Below are 17,792 nucleotides of genomic sequence, written 5' to 3' on the forward strand. Positions count from 1 at the left end.
GTTAGGGGTCGGGACTCCCGAAGCTTAATTAACTGTAAGGATGGGGGAGGGGGAGGCCTTCGGGAGCTGGGTGTCCCTTTCTTAGGCTTTGGCGGGTGTGGAGCAAGGGTGCGGGAGGAGGCTGCACCGCTTCGGCCACCGGGTTGCGGGTCGCCGAGGGCCAGGGGACCAGATTTACTGTGTACGTCACTGGCCCTGACTCCGGGCCAGCCAGGAGCCTAAAACGGAGCCTAATACGCGGTGCATAAAAGTCCTTAGAAATGAAAGTTAAGAAGCCCATCCTTTTGCTTAGTAACTGCAGCGTTTGGGTGGGCGGGAGGAGAGTCGAGGTGGGGGCGGTTGGAGGGAAACCGAAATTTCTTCCTGCAGACACTCTATACTTCGAAATTTGGATCCTTCCCCTCTCTGGTATGTTTCTCCCAATTACGTGCACCCCCGCCCCCATTTTAAAGAAGTGAAAAATCTTCGATGGTGAGTTTTCTTTTAAATAGAACTAATGGAAAAATCCAATACTAAGGTAGTAAGTACGGCAACAAAATTATAAGGAAGGCGTGCAGCAGTTCTTGACCCCGCACTTTTGTGTGTGGGGGGGGGGGCGAGTATTTAAAGACCTTTAGCTGCACTGCAATCACCCGCTTTTCCTGCACGGTTAAAACAAGGAAATTCAAATCCGAGTGGGAACGTGATCTGATCCTCTTGCTGGCTGGCAGGGGAGAATGTGGCTGCTCGGCTGAGAGGTAACTCGTTAGACTGAGGAAAGGGGCGGGGAGAGGAACCTTGGGGGTCGGTGAAGCCCACCCGGAGCCCTCTCCTCTGTGCGGACACTGTGCGCGGCGCCAGGGACAGGGCTGCCGCTCACCTGGCGCTGCAGGTGAAGAGCGTGAGGAGACAGCACCTTGACTGCTCGCGGAAAAGACCGAGTTCTTCCGCGTCACCATTCTTTTCACATCTCTCCAGAAATGCTGGGGTCAGCCAGGAGGTGGGGCGGGTGGGCGTGAGCAAATTTGGGGGTGGCCGAGCGGAGAGGAGCATTTGGCGGGTGTCTGGTGTCCTAGTCGCTGCCCGGCACCCCAAGCGCCCGCCACTGCTGCGGCTTTAAGGGAGCTGCGGAGTCCAGGCTGTGTCGCAGCAACTTTGTAGCAGTCATGTCGCCCGCTTGCTGACTGACAATTCAGGTTGTCCAATGAGAAGCCCGTCTGGCCCGTGCAGCGTGGAGCCTTGCTTCCCTCCAGGCCAATGGGAAGGGCTCAGGGGGGCGGGCTAGCAACCTGAACTTTATCTGGACATGTGACCCCCCTCCGGGTTTTCGCCCTCCCTCTCTCCCTCTTTCTCTTCTTCCCTCCCTCCCTCTTTCGCCCGCCCTGGCCCTGCCCCCTCCTCCGCCCCTCAGTGCCCGGGGTGTCATTGGGCGGGGGATAAGGGAGCCAACTTCAGGCTGCACTGAGGAAGCCCGTGCAGTCACCTGGGTGCAAGAGCGGTGCTGCCTTGGGCTCTCCTGCTGCAGGGAGAGCGGCACTTGCTGGCCTGGATGTGGTTGGATTTAGAGGGGCTCCGCAACAGGGGTGTCGTGGCGGTGAGGAGCGCTGCAACAGGTAGACGCCCAGAGACGGACCCCGGCCGAAGCAGGTGTGTAGGGACGCGCAGCGGGGCGCCTCCTGTCCAGCCCGGCGTGCGGCCGCGGCTCGGGAGCGTGCACTTTGCAGGGAGAAGTGGCTGCGTAATCCGGAGGCACAGTCAGTATGGTGCTGTGTGCTTGTTGTTTTGTTTTGGTTTTCTACTTTTTCCCCCCTTTGGCCGCCAGAGGACTATTTTGGGAAAGTTTGACCACTTTGGATAAATGCCTCCCAACAAGCAGTTTTGAATCGCCTTTGGCAGTGGGAGGTCTAGCACCCTTCCTTTTTCCCCAACGATGAATTTTGGGTCGTTTTCCTTGTACATTTTTTAAAGGACGTTTGAATAATTTTTCTTTCCTCTATTAATTGCGGAAGCTCCAAATCTCAGCCAGAGGTGTAGCTGAGTAAGGGCAGTTGTAGGAGATACACGGATCCTGATAGATCCTGTGTAAAAGGGGCTCTGGAGATTCGTGCTTTTCCCGTTCCCTAGTATTCACGAAACTCTTGAGGGAGATTATGATTTCTCTGGCATCACTTGGAATTCTAAGGGCAGGGGAGAAGGGGATGAAGCTTGTTTTGGTGGCATCCTTTACCTGTTAGGTGCCTGGCTTCCTATTTAATATAAAAATACCGAGTTTAAATCCTAATTGTTTATATCACCATCAGTGTTAAGTATTTATTATAACGTAGTTAGGGAAACTTTTATCTGGTGGCAGATACATTTTGAGACCAATGAATTTCAAATGCACCAGATTGCTTTCCAGCATGTTGTATTGCCATTTTACTAGGTGGTGTTATTGATATCTGTATAGAAATGATAGAAGCGTTCTCCATCTTTGAAGTCCTGCTGTGAAGTTTTAATTTTACGTTTGACATCGTGGCATGGTATCCTGGAAATGCTTGAGAAGAGGAGTTCTTTAAAAAATAAAGGGGAGCTTTTTCCTTTAAGGTAGAAATAGTTTTGTTTGAGGATTTTGGAAAGATCAGGTGCTCAGTGAATTAGGTGAGTGAACAGAAATCAGGTGTGCTTAGTTCTAACTGGTTCTCCTGCTCTCTTAGGTGACCTTGGGCAGGTTCCTGTCATTTACTTCATCTGTAAAAGAGGGAAACATAATAATAGTTCTGTAGTGCCGATGGCAGAAAAATAGTTACATGTTGGAAACTTTTACAAGTATGCAATCTAGCGATGATTGTGAAATTCTTAAGGGTCAGTCTTTAAGATGCCAGCTCATAGTGCAAGAGCTATAGAAAATGATGCGTTTAAAATAGGTCTAAGTTTGAAGGGATATTAAAAGTGAAAGTATTTTCAGATAAAACACAAACTGAAAAGGATCTTTGCTAATATTCCTGAGAAAACCACTACCTTTTGGAAAACGGCAACTTAACATAGACTATACAAGACAAAATTTCGTTAGATTTTCCTCATTAAAAATAGTGTTTGAGAGCATACGAGGCTTTAAAGTAGAACCTCTATCAGTACTTCTTGCTTTTCTTACGTGAAACTTGCTTTATGTTGGGGGGGAGGCATTTGCAAGAAAATTAAAGGGTTATTTTGGCTTTTGCCTTTGTCCCAAGGGAGTCTTTTTTATAATTCCCACTGTGAGGGAGAAAAGCTTGATTTTCTATAAGTGAGATATACTTCAGCAACAAATACTTTCCCTTTACCCTTTGGATATTATGTTCTATGAGGGTCATAATTCATCACCTAGTATTTTCAGCCTTCACTAGGAAGTTGGAGTTGACTCATGCTGCTCAAGGCATGGTCATTATGCCAGTTTGAAACAGGCAACCTGGGTTTCTTGGACAACATAGGAAATAAATTCCGAGCCTGATCCTTTAGATATTTGAAGAGAAGACAAATTAAAATGATAGAGTTCCGCATAAAATATTTTCAGTAATCCTCTTAAAAAAAAAAGGATCTTAAAAAACTGTTTGCGGTGGCAACCTGCAGAGCTTAGATGACCTCCATTCTATTGTGTTTGTTTCCAACTTTTCTTTCCTTTGTTGAGAGGTGTACTGGGTTGGTAGATGAGGGGAATATTTTAAACAGAACTATTTCAGATTTCAGCAAAGCTTTTCGGAAATTCTTTTAATGGTAGCATTGTCGATAATGTGGTGAAATACAGGCCCTATTATAGTTAAGAGAGTTCAAGGCTAACCAAACAGGGCTTGGAAAGTTGTGATTTGTTGCATTATGTTACCTGATAAGGTGCTTCCCTGTAGCGTTGCTTTAAGACTGTCCTTGGGGTCACCATCCCTGATATAGATGCTCTTCAAATCATCACATTGCATCACAAATACAAGGGTATAGCTAATGCTTTAGGGCAGGGCGATGGAAAGTATCTCTCAAGATATTAGTAGGTGTCCTGTGAAAAAAGGATGCGTGGACAAATTAGGTAGGGACTACAGGATTAAAAAGTAAACCGGTTCTGCACTGTAGAACTTCTCAGGGGGTTAACATGCAATAAGGTGATCATCTTTCTCAAATGACAGTTTGGAGGATGGATTTTGGAAGGAGGTCTGGGTGGGGGATCCCTCCTTCAGACCCAGGGCAGAGAGGCCTGTTGTTGCCTTGGACAAGGGGACAGAGATGAAGAGGTAGCTGTGGAAGTGGGGAGGAGTATGCCCACGGGAGGCCTTTAGGAAGGGTGCCTGGGCAGGGACACTTTCAGACATTTGATTAGAGAGTGGTGCAGTTCACAAAGACAGAATGTGGGCTTAGGGACAGGGTTGGGGAGTGAGTGGTACCCAGTTTGAACACAAATGGATATGTTTCTTATGGTGTTTAATGGATTTGACTTGAAACTATATGTGTGTGTGTGTGTGTGTGTGTGTGTATATATACACATATGTATATACGCATATGTGTATATGTATGTGTGTGTGTGTATATATATATATGTGGTCCATCAGTCTGTCTGTTCAGGCTTGGTATGGGGAGAACAGAATATTGTTAGGTAGAAGGAGAAGGTATTTTTCAATTCATGGCTGTGACTGAATGGTTTTTACAGTCAAGTTCAAGTAGAGAGGGTCAGTATTAGACGCATAGGTCCCAATTCCCTTTTTTTAAACTTTTACTTGGCTTTTATCCATACCAATTTTTTTTTGGGGGGGGGCTGGAATTCCTCAACCTTTTAAATTTATTTTCCACTCTTTTGTGATTAATTTTCAGTTAGGAATTCATAGGATAGCATTCCTTAAGTAAAAGAATGCTATTTAATTGGTAGGTTTTAATAATCACAAATTATTCAGTATTGATTATATCATAAGTTTTTTTTTAATCCGTGCTGTTATGTCCACTTGAGATACAGTGGCGAAATCGATTTTCTACCTCCTCAGAACTTAGAATCTAGTGTAGAATACAGAAAAGTAAGAGGTAATTATAGTACTCAATTTGGGCATAAAATTTCACTATAGAGCCTTGTGATATCTACTGCCAATTTATTAGAGCCATTGTATTAATTTTTTTTTCTTTATTGTATTATTTTTCTGCATTAATTAGTATAAGTTCTGTAGCAGAAAGACTTACTAGGGTCTCTTTAGTGAGGGAAGGTGGGGAGGATAAAGGGGTGAGTGGCAGAGGCAGAAGGGCGAGAGGCCTAAAGCGTTGCTTGTGGGCAGAACTGCAGAAAACTGCATGTTTTAGGTCAGGATACTAATTTTGGGGGGGGTCGTAGCTTGTTTGCAGACCTGAAAAGATGTGAAAACTGAACATGCACACGTGTTGATTTTAGGGGTTTTATATGTTAGCGTATACAAATGAAATTTTACTGGGAATTTGAGTTAGTTTTCTTTTTTTTTTTTCGGAGCAGTGGTTCTCACTCAGGGGTGATTTTGCCTCCCCCGCCCCATGGGCATTTGCCAATGCTCGGAGACATTTTTGGTTGTTACAAAAATGTCTGAGGAGGGGGTGCTGCTGGCAGTGGGTAGGGGCCAGGGATGGCACTAAAATCCTGCAATGCGCAGGACGAACCCCCACTGCAAAGAATTAACCCACCCAAAATGTCTGCCCCCACCCCCATTGCCATTGAGTTGATTCTGACTCATAGCGACCTTAAAGGACAGAGTTTCCAAGGAGTGCCTGGTAGATTTGAACTGCCAACCTTTTGGTTAGCAGCTATAGCACTTAGCCACCAGGCCATCAGGGTCAGTAGAACTGAAATTAAGAAACCCTAGTATAAAGACGTGGGATCATATTCCAGCTCTGTCACTTGTTAGCTGTGGGGCCCATGCCTCAGTTTCCCCAGTTATGTCATTTGTTTACTGCCTTTACCAAGCTTATGGGGTTGTTTGTAAGGATTAAATAAATTAATACATCTAAAATGCTTGTAACATAGCACTGAATTACACACTGCGTAGTTATGTAGACACAGGCGTATTATAATTATGCTGTCCAGGAAATAAATTTGTACATAGGGCCAATGAATATGGCTATATGTCTAAATCAGTCGTGTGGGCACCCTGAAAACCCTGAAGATGAGGACTGTGTTTGCTTTGTTTATCGCTATGGATTCAGTGATCGCTCATAGGCTCAGGATATCGTAAGCACTTGGTAAATGTTGAATGCACACACGCTTAAATTATGGGGACTCATCCTGAACTTCTTCCATATTTTTACTGTTACGAATCCTTCTAGCTGCAGTACCACTAGGTCAGGATGCATGTCAAAGCCCTCGCTGGTATTGAAATGCAGGGGAGAGGAATCCTGCCATTCTGAATGGTCCTTTTGCCTCTCTGAGCCATGGACCCTTCCCATGGACCAGGGTATATGCATTGTAACATCTCATAATTGATGTTAAATTATAATTATTAGTAATCCAGTTTAAAGAAGTCTTAAAGATAATTCCTAAGTTATTTTTTTCCTGTGGTAATTCCCTTGGCAAGTTTATATTTAGAAACTGCACATTAATTGCATTTCCTTATTGATAAAAATATGTTTTTAATGATGTCTTGTATTAGATATTCAAGGCAGCTTCCATAGGATCCAAAGACTCCAAAGGCTTTGGAGTCAGAAGACTTAGTCACTTACTATGTGTTTGACATTGGGCAAGTCACCCACTACACCGAGTCCTCAGTTTCCTCTTTTGTCTGGTTTATCAGTTCCTAGGATTACTCTGAGTATTACATAAGCTAACATTTGTAAATGTTCTTTGCAAACAGTAAAGGCTATTTTATAACAAACACGTTACTTGTATTTAGAAGCAAAATAGTTTTATAAGATATGATTACTTCTTGTTGTTTTGGTTTCCCGACAAGTTATAGTCTAACTCTTGTTAAGTCAGCGCCTTAGAAGGCCATAGTTTTTAATATAACTAGAGATACAGCTTATAATAAGTAGAATATATATTTTCTAGCTTAGTAAATGTAATCTTAGGATGTCTTTTAGAATAATACCGCTATAACTGACTTTGATTTAATTTTTTTTTAATATAAATTTATTTGTTAGCCATGGAGACCAAAGGATACCACAATCACCCTGAAGATCTAGATATGGAAAGACGGTGGGGTCAAATTTCTCAGGCTGTGGAGCATTCTTCCCTGGGACCTACAGAGAGGACTGATGAGAATAAATATATGGATGTTGTCAACGTAAGCTGTGTTTCCGGTGCTATTCCAAACAACAGTACTCAAGGAAGCAGCAAAGAAAAACACGAACTCCTTCCTTGCCTCCAGCAAGACAATAATCGGTCCGGAATTTTAACATCTGATATTAAAACTGAGTTAGAATCTAAGGAACTCTCAGCAACTGTTGCCGAGTCCATGGGATTATACATGGATTCCATACGAGATGCTGACTATACCTATGATCAGCAGAATCAACAAGGAAGCATGAGTCCAGCGAAGATTTATCAAAATGTTGAACAGCTGATGAAATTTTACAAAGAAAATGGCCACCGTCCTTCCATGCTCAACAGTGTGAGCAGGCCTTTGAGATCATTTATGTCTGACCCCATGAGCTGTGTGAATGGTGGAGTCATGCGTGCCATTGTGAAAAGCCCTATCACGTGTCATGAGAAGAGCCCATCCGTCTGTAGCCCTCTGAACATGGCGTCGTCAGGTTGTAGCCCTTCTGGAATCAACTCTGTGTCCTCCACCACAGCCAGCTTCGGCAGTTTCGCAGTGCACAGCCCGATCACCCAGGGGACTCCTTTGACGTGCTCCCCTAATGTAGAAAACCGAGGCTCCAGGTCCCATAGTCCCGCACATGCTAGCAACGTGGGCTCTCCCCTCTCAAGTCCATTAAGTAGCATGAAGTCCCCAATTTCCAGCCCTCCGAGCCACTGCAGTGTAAAATCTCCTGTATCTAGCCCTAATGTCACCCTGCGATCCTCTGTGTCTAGCCCTGGAAATATCAACAACTCACGGTGCTCTGTTTCCAGCCCTTCCAACACAAATAACAGATCCACACTTTCCAGCCCTACTGTGGGATCTATCTGTAGCCCTGCAAACAGCGCCTTCAGCTACGCTGCTTCTGGCACCCCTGTTGGATCCATTGCAACTCGGGATATGATTCCTAGCCCAGACACACACGAGAAAGGTGCTCCAGAAGTCCCTTTTCCTAAGACTGAGGAAATAGAGAATGCCATCTCAAATGGTGTGACTGGTCAGCTCAACATTGTCCAGTACATAAAACCAGAACCAGATGGAGCTTTCAGCAGCTCATGTCTAGGAGGAAATAGCAAAATAAATTCTGATTCCCAGTTTTCAGTACCAATAAAGCAAGAATCCACCAAGCATTCATGTTCAGGTACATCTTTTAAAGGGAATCCACCAGTAAACCCATTTCCATTTATGGATGGCTCATATTTTTCCTTTATGGATGATAAAGACTATTATTCTCTATCAGGAATTTTAGGACCACCTGTGCCAGGCTTTGATGGTAGCTGTGAAGGGGGCGGTTTCTCAATGGGGATTAAACAAGAACCAGATGATGGGAGCTATTACCCAGAGACCAGCATGCCTTCATCCGCCATTGTTGGTGTGAATTCAGGTGGACAGTCCTTTCACTACAGGATTGGTGCTCAAGGTACAATATCTTTATCACGATCTGCTAGAGACCAATCTTTCCAGCACCTGAGTTCATTTCCTCCAGTCAGCACTTTAGTGGAGTCGTGGAAATCACACGGTGACTTGCCATCGAGAAGAAGTGATGGATATCCAGTCCTAGAATACATTCCAGAAAACGTATCGAGGTAAGTTGACCTCTTCTCCTTTCTTGAAAATTGTGGCTTTATAAGCATGCTTCCCTAAAAAATGTTGGCGATTAGCATTATATTTTCAGTTGATAAACATACTTCAGCTTACTGTTTTGTTTTTAATATGGTCATTTAGCGCTTCCTCCCCCGCCCCTCGCTTGTTAATATAACATTATTGTTTTTTGAAGTAGAAGAACAAAAATGAAAAACAAAAAAAAACTCTTAGAAAATATTTGTGTTGACTTTGCAGAGGTGTATATAGGGGTTTCCCCCCCTTATATTGCCTATTTTTGGTATTTGGAAAATATTTGTTTCAACTGCCTGTTACTATGTTTACTGTAGCTGACTAGTGCTAGATTAGTTTTTCTTTAGGCATCTACTGGTTCACTAAAATTGCTTTAAATTGGGTTCTTCGTGATTTTAGCCTTTTTTTCTCAACTTTATCACTTCATTGGTTGCGAAAAATAAAATTGAATCTCAAATCTGCTACCCACAAGCTCCCCACTCTTCCCCATGCTTTCCTAGGTAAGTTAATTGTATGAAAGTTGTGGTTTTCAATACAAATAAATCACTTCCTTAACTGTTGAAGGCTTTTAAAGACTCAGCACATCTGAATTTACTAAGTGGACAATCTTGCTTTCTGAGTCATATTGAAAGTGAAATATGTCACTGCAGTTTTGAATTGGTATATTTATAATTTTCAGATCTGCAAGAAGACATACTTTATTTACTGTAAAATATCTCTTGGCTTTGCTTGTTGCAGATAGCATAGTGTGTATATTTAGAAAAAACAAGGAAGAGGTTTTAGATATGACTGTGCAGGGTGGTTCTAAGCTATAGAAGGAATTGTTGCATTGGACTTTGCTTCAGTACTATTTTTATTACATGGTTGTGATAAATGACCCCTTTATTGAATATATAAAAAATAGATTTCCTAGATATAATGCATTCCTTTGGGATTTAGGAATATGTGGATATTTTCCTCTATTTGCCTGTAAATTTATTTTGTGGAAAATGTGCCTATCCTATTAACAGAACATAAGGCTTATTTGTATTCCTGTATGTTCTATTTTTTTTTTCTTTCCAGACAAAAACCAGAAACTTTAATTTTTGCATTTTTCCTTTTCTTTGTCATTGGCTGAAATCTTGCTCCTTTTGCTTTTATGGAAGCAAATAATTCATAAAGGATACATTCTTATAGTTAATTCTTAATAATGTGAACTATTCAATTCTATTCTAATGCTGCCCCTAGCTCTTAAATTCTAAACTCTAACAGAAGTCATGAGATTGCATGGCTTCCATCAGAAGCAAACTCAGCGCGAGTTTTACCGCTATTGCTTTATTTTACTTTTAGAGAGGGAAAATCTTTGCAGGTGCTGTGGGTATTTTTGTAAGCAGTGTTTGTAGTAAGCTAGTAGAGCCAGGTTGCCTTAGTTCAGATCCCAGCTCTGCTGCTTAATTGCTTTGTGTTTTGGTGGAAATCTCTTCACCTCTCTGAGCTTTAGTTTCTCTCAGTTGTAAAAAGGGTGATCAAATAGTACCAACTTTAAAGGTAGTTAAGACAGTTGAGTCAATTTATGAGAAGAACTTCAACTATTAGCTGACACATAGTATGCATTACAAATTTTTAGCTGTTGCTATTAGATGTTTTCATAATCTTTATTTTCACTTCTTTGAGTTTTCTTTTTTCTTCATTATATGAAATTCCACAAAATCTTTTAGAGGAATATTATAGAGATAATTTTATAGAGATAGATTTTTAAAAAAGTTTTTGTTGTTAATTTCTCGTGACTGTGATTTTTACTTTTGCCTATGGTTAGGCATCATGAATTTGCTACAGCAATTCTACTTATGCTCTTTTGGTTTAGAAGACTGTTGCTTTGAGTAGTGATATTTCTGGTTGGAATACTAAAGAGACAGTAAACAAACAAACAAATGCTGTCCAGTCGATTCTGACTCATAGCGACCCTACAGGACAGAGTAGAGCTGCCCCATAGAGTTTCCAAGGAGAGATACAGTCGCTAAACATTAATTCCCTCTTATGTTTATTCTATGTCCTGTTTTCATTCTAACTGTGTTTTTCATACTGAACTCATGAAGCCCCTCCTGATGGTCTGGCAGCTCATAGCATTAGACGTGCTTATATGAATCAATAACCTTGAGTCTACCCTGCATTCATAGGTATGGGATGTATAGTTTGTCTGGTGTCTCATCTCGAGTATTCCAGAATTCTTTACATTCTTGATAATATCGTTGTAGGGGACTTGTTATATCTACGTACATACTGGTTTTGTGCCGTTAAGTTTTCCAAAAAATTTAATATTATTTGAAGTCTCTTATAGATTAATAATTTGTTAAACTCTTCATGACGAATATCGTCCAGACCTATTTGTTTTGATCATTCTCAGAATAAAGGCTCAAGGGTCAGAGAATATTTAGATTGTTTCCCTAGATTTCAGTATATGTTTTATAATATTCAGTTTAAACTCATCCAGACTTCATCATTGGTTGCCTGTTTTGTGTCTTTTGAACTAAAACGCAACTTTTTTGGCCTCTTTCTTAATTTATGATGATGATGGTTCATTTCAGGAAATGTTGAATAAATTAATGAATTAAAGATTGTGAAGGATCAAGGCACTGTGTGTAGTAGATCTCAAAGTGTGAACTGGGAGTTCCTGAGGCCTGTTCAAGGAGGCTTATGAAGTCAGAAATCATGCATGGGTAAGGGGAAGGAGGGAAAATCACTAACCAGATAGAAGACACATGTTAATATTGGTGAAGGGAAAGGCAGTATACAGTATGGGGGAGGTCAGCACAACATGACCAAGGCAAAGGAAGACACTGAGAATAATGAATAAAGAGCAACTATGGTGGTTTTTTTTATGGTGGTACTATGGTACAATAATATTAACAAATAATTTTCAAATGGATACGGAGATAGATAGGTATGCTAAAGAGGTATGGGAGAGTAAGGGAGCACACCCACCTGCAAATACAGGTTTGGTTTTGGATATGTCTACATACATAATTGTAAGTGGTACAGGTATATTAACATAGACAATAGAGCACACAAGGGGCACAGTCGTAACTGTTCGGTTATGCTAGACATAACCAAACAGCTCGCAGGACGAAGTTCCTAGGCTCAAAGACAAAGGACCATAGACTCTGGGGACATCGACGTCAACTGCCACAAAGTAGTTCATAAAGACAATGTTCTGCATCCTGCTTTGGTGAGTAGCATCTGGGGTCTTACAAGATTGCAGATGACCATCTAAGACACAACCGTTGGTCTCTTCCTGTCCAGAGCAAAGGACAATGAAGAAAGACTCAGTGGAGCAATTAGTCCAGAGGACTAAGGGACCACGTGAACTACAGCCTACATGACCCCAAGACAAGAAAAACTAGATGGTGCCCAGCTACCACTACCAACCGCTCTGACTCAGATGACGACAGAGGGTCCCAGATAGAGCAGGAGAAAAATGTAAAACAAAAAATCAAATTCACACACACACACAAAAAAAACAGACTTAACTGTTCTGACAAGGACTGGAGGAACCCCGAGACTATAGCACTGAGACACACCCTTCCCAGAGACCACCTTTCAGCCAAACAATAGGCTCATAAAATAAACAGTAACACCCGAGAGGAACAAGCTCCTTAGAACAATCAATTATACGGGATCAAAAGGACAGCATTCGCCCAAAAGCAAAGATGAGAAGGCAGGAAGGGGTAGAAAATCCGGAGGAAAGGAAACAGGGAACCCAGGGCAGAAATGGGGAGAGTGCTAACACATTGTAGGGAATTAAACCAATGTCATAGAACACTTTACATACAGACTGTCGAATGGGAAACTAATCTTCTCTGTAAACTTTTACCTAAAGCACAATAAAAAATTGTAGAAAAAGAAACCATGCGTGGGTAAAAAAAAAAGATCACTCAAAATACTAGCTAGACCAATGGATGTTAATGTGATTGTGTGTGGTTGCAGACTCCACATTGTAAGTAACCTTTAAGAAATTGCTCCCTGTTAATTTTTGATATACTATCAAAGAAACACACATACAGTTATCTGAAAAAGGCTGTTAAAATACTCCTTCCTTTTCCCAGTGAGTTACCTGTGTGAGGCCAGACTTTCTTCACATACTTGAACCAAAACATATCACCACACGTTGAATGCAGACGTAGATGGTGAGAATCCAGCTGTCTTCTGTTAAGTGGGACAAAAAAGAGACTTGTAAAAATGTAAAACCATACCCCTCTTCTCGCTAAAAGTTTTTTTTTTTTTTTAGGGGGAAGAATATAATAATTTTTTTTTCATGGATGTATATTTAGGTTAAGATTTTTCTCTTTACACTGTTTAAAGTAAATATTAACATTTCAGTTTTAATTTTCAGTATGGTGAATGTCAATAGATATAACTCCTATAAACAAAAGCTCTTTGAGATCCTTAATATTTTTGATAGTGAAAAGGCATCATGAGAGACCAAAAACTTGAGAAATACTGGATTATTCCATGTTATATAATCTTTGTAGTTGAGTGAAGAAAGAGTGTCACACTGTATTAGCCATAATGAATATTACTAGTTGCCATTGTAGCCTTACTGAATATTGGGAGTTCCCAGGTGGTGCAGACTGCTCAGCACTCAGCTAGGCTACTAACTGAAAAGTTGGCTGTTTGAATCCACCTAGAGGTGCCTCAGAAGAAAGGCCTGGTGATTTATTTCCAAAAAGTCGAAGCCACTGAAAACCATAGGGAGCACAGTTCTACTCTGACCCACGTAAGTTGGAATGGACTCAAGGGCAGCTGTTGTTTTTTTCTCCTAGTGAATATTATGCTGAGGAAGGAGCACTGTAGTCAAATAAGAAAAATGGTTCCCATTCTCATCTAGACTAATTTTCCAATCTGATAGAAATGAATAGAAGCTGAGAGCTGTGTGTTGTCTCCATTACAGTCTATGGGCATTCTGTGAGAGTAGTGATGAAAGTCGTCTGTCTGTTAATAATTTCCAGTGAGTGGATTGCCGAGTGCCAAATTGTAAATTATAACAGAGCCAGATGTAAAGCCCTTAGGATGGACACTGGACCTAGTCGGGTCATTTAGATGGGCGTTCTCCGGTCAGCCTGGACACAAACAAACCGTGACCTTGGGTGAGTCAGTTTCTTTCTGCCTCAGTTTCTTCATTTTTAAAGTGAATAAGTTGAACTAAATGCTTTCAGAGGTCTGTCAGTAAAACTCTTGAGCAGCCACGAGTCGCATATGTTCAGAATATCTCTTAACATAGTTGCTAATCTGGCTTCAAACAGATTTTTGTCACAGATCTAGCTCCGTAGTTTCCACGGTAGTGTCAATAGGAAAACGTCATTACCATTTAAAAGGGTAATAACAGTAGGAGGGTTGACTTATCATTTTACTTTGAAAAGCTGAGGGTTTTTTATTATTTTTTTTTAAACCAGAAATTTTCTTTTATAAAATCTGACAGTGTGATTTCCTTGTTTTTTGTGTTTATGGAAACAGAGTATTTCTGTTGACGTAACATTGGATGTTAATGGAGATAGTCACTTTGATAGCGTCATAGCACTGTGCCAGAGTTGACTTGGACCTTTGAATATAAAGTTCACAGTTTCAAAAGTCACATTCAGGTGGATTTCAAGACAAGTAGTTAGGTATTGATCCTAGTATGTCCTGTATTTCTTTTTCGTGATAGAATGAAACAATTTAGTAAGTCATCTGTAGTTATTTATTTTTCTATTGTCCCTGAAGTTTGTTCAACTCACCTTGTATAATAAACCAAAAGCTTCAGAATTTAAGTTTATGTTACAGAGTTTGCCCTGTCTTCTAGGAAACTTTCTGAATAAACCGTTGAAATGTAAATATTTCGATGTAATGCAAAGTGTGAAAGAATGTGGGTTTCGTGGGAGTGTGTGTGTGTGTGTGTGAGCATTGGTGCTGACTATAATAAATAAATCATTACAGTGTTGCTCAGGTCATAGAAAATGAAAACATGGACTTTTTTTTCCCTTAACATCGTGTTCATAATGTTTTGATTTTGAAATTGCTAACGTACCTAGACTATCCTCAGGTTAGTATTTTAAATAATATTTTTGGAAATGATTTTAAAGTGAGACTTTCTTCTCCTGATGATTCATTCTCTTTCATTCATTTACAGTATTTCTGGCGATGATTTTAATGAAAAAAAAAATTAAACCTTGGTGCTTGAAAATATACAAATCAGTATGTATATTGTACTTTTAAAAATAAGCTTTGCTTTTAACATCACAAGTATCTTAGGCTTATATGTAACCATGCCCACCTTTTATCATGTGAAGTATTAGCATACTTAACACTGTTTACTTAATGCTTAAAAATTAAAGTTGGGATAAAAGCCATGGTTTCAGTTAGATAAACTATTCAATTTAAGATGATACCTATTACTACTGTAATGCGGACATAGGACTTGGATGTACATTTATCATTTATAGAATCCATGCCTTTTGCAGTATTAAAATTCTAGGTGTGCTCACCTTTCCTATCCTTGTAATGCCAGAGTAACGTTGTTGTGTGCTGTCCAGATGATTCTCACTCATAGTGACCCTAGAGGACATAGTAGAACTGCCCCAGAGGGTTTCCAAGGCTGTAATCTTTACGGGAGCAGACTGCCAGGTCTTTTCTCCTGTGGAGCCTCTGGTGGGTTTGAACCACTGACTTTTTGGTTAGCAGCTGAGCGCTTAACCGTTGAACTACCAGGGTTTCCTTTCAGAGTTAATTAAAAAAAAAAAAAAAAAAAAAACATTGGTCTCCAGTAATTTAGGAGCAGCACTTGGCATTCCCTGTTTCTTTGGTGGTGTTAATTTTTTTCTCCAAAACAACATCTCCCTGCCCCGCCCCGTCTTTCAACTCTTGCTTTAGCTTTTTATCATATTTGTAATCTACTGATAAAAATTCAGGCCTGCTGTTAAATAATTTATTGTTTTCTTTCATTTACTGAATTGCAATGGAGATAAAAATAATTGGTTTCTCGATTACATTTAAATATAGCATAAATTGTATATCTTTTGTGGCCTGCATTCCACAGTTTATTAGTGAAAACTCCGGAAGTGTAAGCGTGCTAAATGTATAGTGCCTTCATATTAAACTCTAGGACTTCTGATTTTAAACTTGCCAAATATAGGCTTTGTTTTCAGTTTTAAGAGTTTTATTTTGTACTTATTGCAAGAAGTACAGCCAGAATGCTCCTTAGAAGCAAGGATGGCAAGACTTCGTCTCACATACTTCTGAAATGTTACTGGGGGGGCCAGTCCCTGGAGAAGGACATCATGCTTGGTAAAGTAGAGGGTGAATGAAAAGAAGATGACCCCCAGTGAGACGGATTGACACAGTGGCTGCAACAATGGGTTCAAACATAGCAATGATTGTGAGGATGGTGCAGGACCGGGCAGTGTTTTGTTCTGTTGTGTATGGGGTTGTTATGAGTTGGAACTGACTCAACAGCACCTAACAACAACAAAAACAACATTTTGTATAGGTCTTCATACAGTAAGGTAATGCCGAAACCAAAACAAACTTACTGCTGTTGAGTTCAATTCCGGCTCATAGAGACCCTGTAGGACAGAGTAGAACTGCCCCATAAGATTTCCAAGGGAGCAGCTGGTGGATTCGAACTGCCAACCTTTTGGTTAGCAGCTGTAGCTCTTATCCACTGTGCCCCCAGGATTTCCCAGTAAGGTAATAGTGAAGTTAAAACGTAATTACATTTAAGCACATGCTACTTAATTGGTGCTCCAGAAACCTCTGAATTTGATTGTTAATATGTGGCTAAGGCCAGAAATTCTGTGTAGAAAAGAAGTAGAAATTATTTTTATTTTATGCTAGAAATAGAAAACCATGGTCTAAGGAAGGAAACAGGACAAACAAAAAGTAATTTGAATACTTACAAAGTCAATACCCTAGGGAGAGTGTGTGAGATAATAACTGGCAATCTGGACTCACAACTATGGCTGTGACTTAGTTTTATTACTGATGAAAACTTCATTAGTATGTAACCTCACCTTACGTATTAAGAGTTATGAGACCCATGTACATAAAATGCAGTGTAAAACAGAATGAAGTAAGCTTTGTGATAGGTGGAATTGACTTTGGGTGTTTTGCAGGATGAGGTCATCTGGGCAAGTCTGGGAAGATGGGGAGCTTCAGAGTTGGTTTACGCACTTGGTCTTGTACAGTCGTTGTAAAGGGCATGGATACTTCCTGGTGGAGGGAGCTATGTAAGCAAAAGCCTAGAGATGGGTAGAAAAACGTGAGTGTGGTCCAGTCCAGCCCTCTATAGATATTGGTGGGAAGATAGCCTAGAAGAGGTTAGTTGGGACTAGAAGGGAGTTGGACTTGAAGGTCACACTAAGAAATTGTACTTATTTTGGGTTGTTACTGAGGAGCTACTGAAATGTTAGAGCAAGGAAGTGGCATGAGCCGAACTTCACTTTGGAAAACCTTAACTGGGCAGTGGTGGTTGAGTGGATTGGAGCCTTGTTAAGAAGTTATTGCAACAGTCAAGGGGAACGGGACTCTGTAGCCTCTTTGGAACAAGGGTATCAGAGGTAATGGAAAGAAGGGGACAGAGTTGAGATACTGTAGAGGAACTCTTAGCAGTAGTTGATTTTTGAGTACGATTTTTTTTTTTTTTAAATAATCATGAACCTACCAAAAAATTAGAAGTCCAATACAAAGAGCTTGTATAAACAAGGATGTTCTCGTACATAACCACAATGCAACCGTTAAAAGAAAGAAATTAATATTGATAGGTTGGTAACATCTAATCGTTAAACCTCATTCTGGTTTCACCAGTTGTCCCGAAATGTCTTTTGTAACAGAAGGGCTTAGTCCAGAATGTGTGTTGTGCTTTGTTGTCCTGTCTTTTTAGTCATCTTCAGTCTGAAACAGTTCCTCAGTCTTCCCTAGATTCTCATGACTTGACATTTTCAAAGATTG

At 40.7% G+C, this 17,792-nt stretch overlaps 1 protein-coding gene across 1 annotated transcript in view; it reads left to right on the forward strand.

The window, feature by feature from the left end:
- Positions 1-1,395: 1,395 nt before the first annotated feature.
- Positions 1,396-17,792, forward strand: part of NR3C2 (nuclear receptor subfamily 3 group C member 2) — a 347,998-nt gene continuing 331,601 nt past the window's right edge. The window contains exons 1-2 of the mRNA XM_049906172.1: positions 1,396-1,626; positions 7,060-8,806. Of these exons, the coding sequence (XP_049762129.1) occupies positions 7,062-8,806 (1,745 nt within the window). The 5' untranslated portion in view covers positions 1,396-1,626; positions 7,060-7,061. The remainder of the gene's footprint in view (positions 1,627-7,059; positions 8,807-17,792) is intronic.

This window comes from Elephas maximus, chromosome 13, assembly GCF_024166365.1.
Source record: "Elephas maximus indicus isolate mEleMax1 chromosome 13, mEleMax1 primary haplotype, whole genome shotgun sequence".
In the NCBI taxonomy this organism is placed as follows: Eukaryota; Metazoa; Chordata; class Mammalia; order Proboscidea; family Elephantidae; genus Elephas; species Elephas maximus.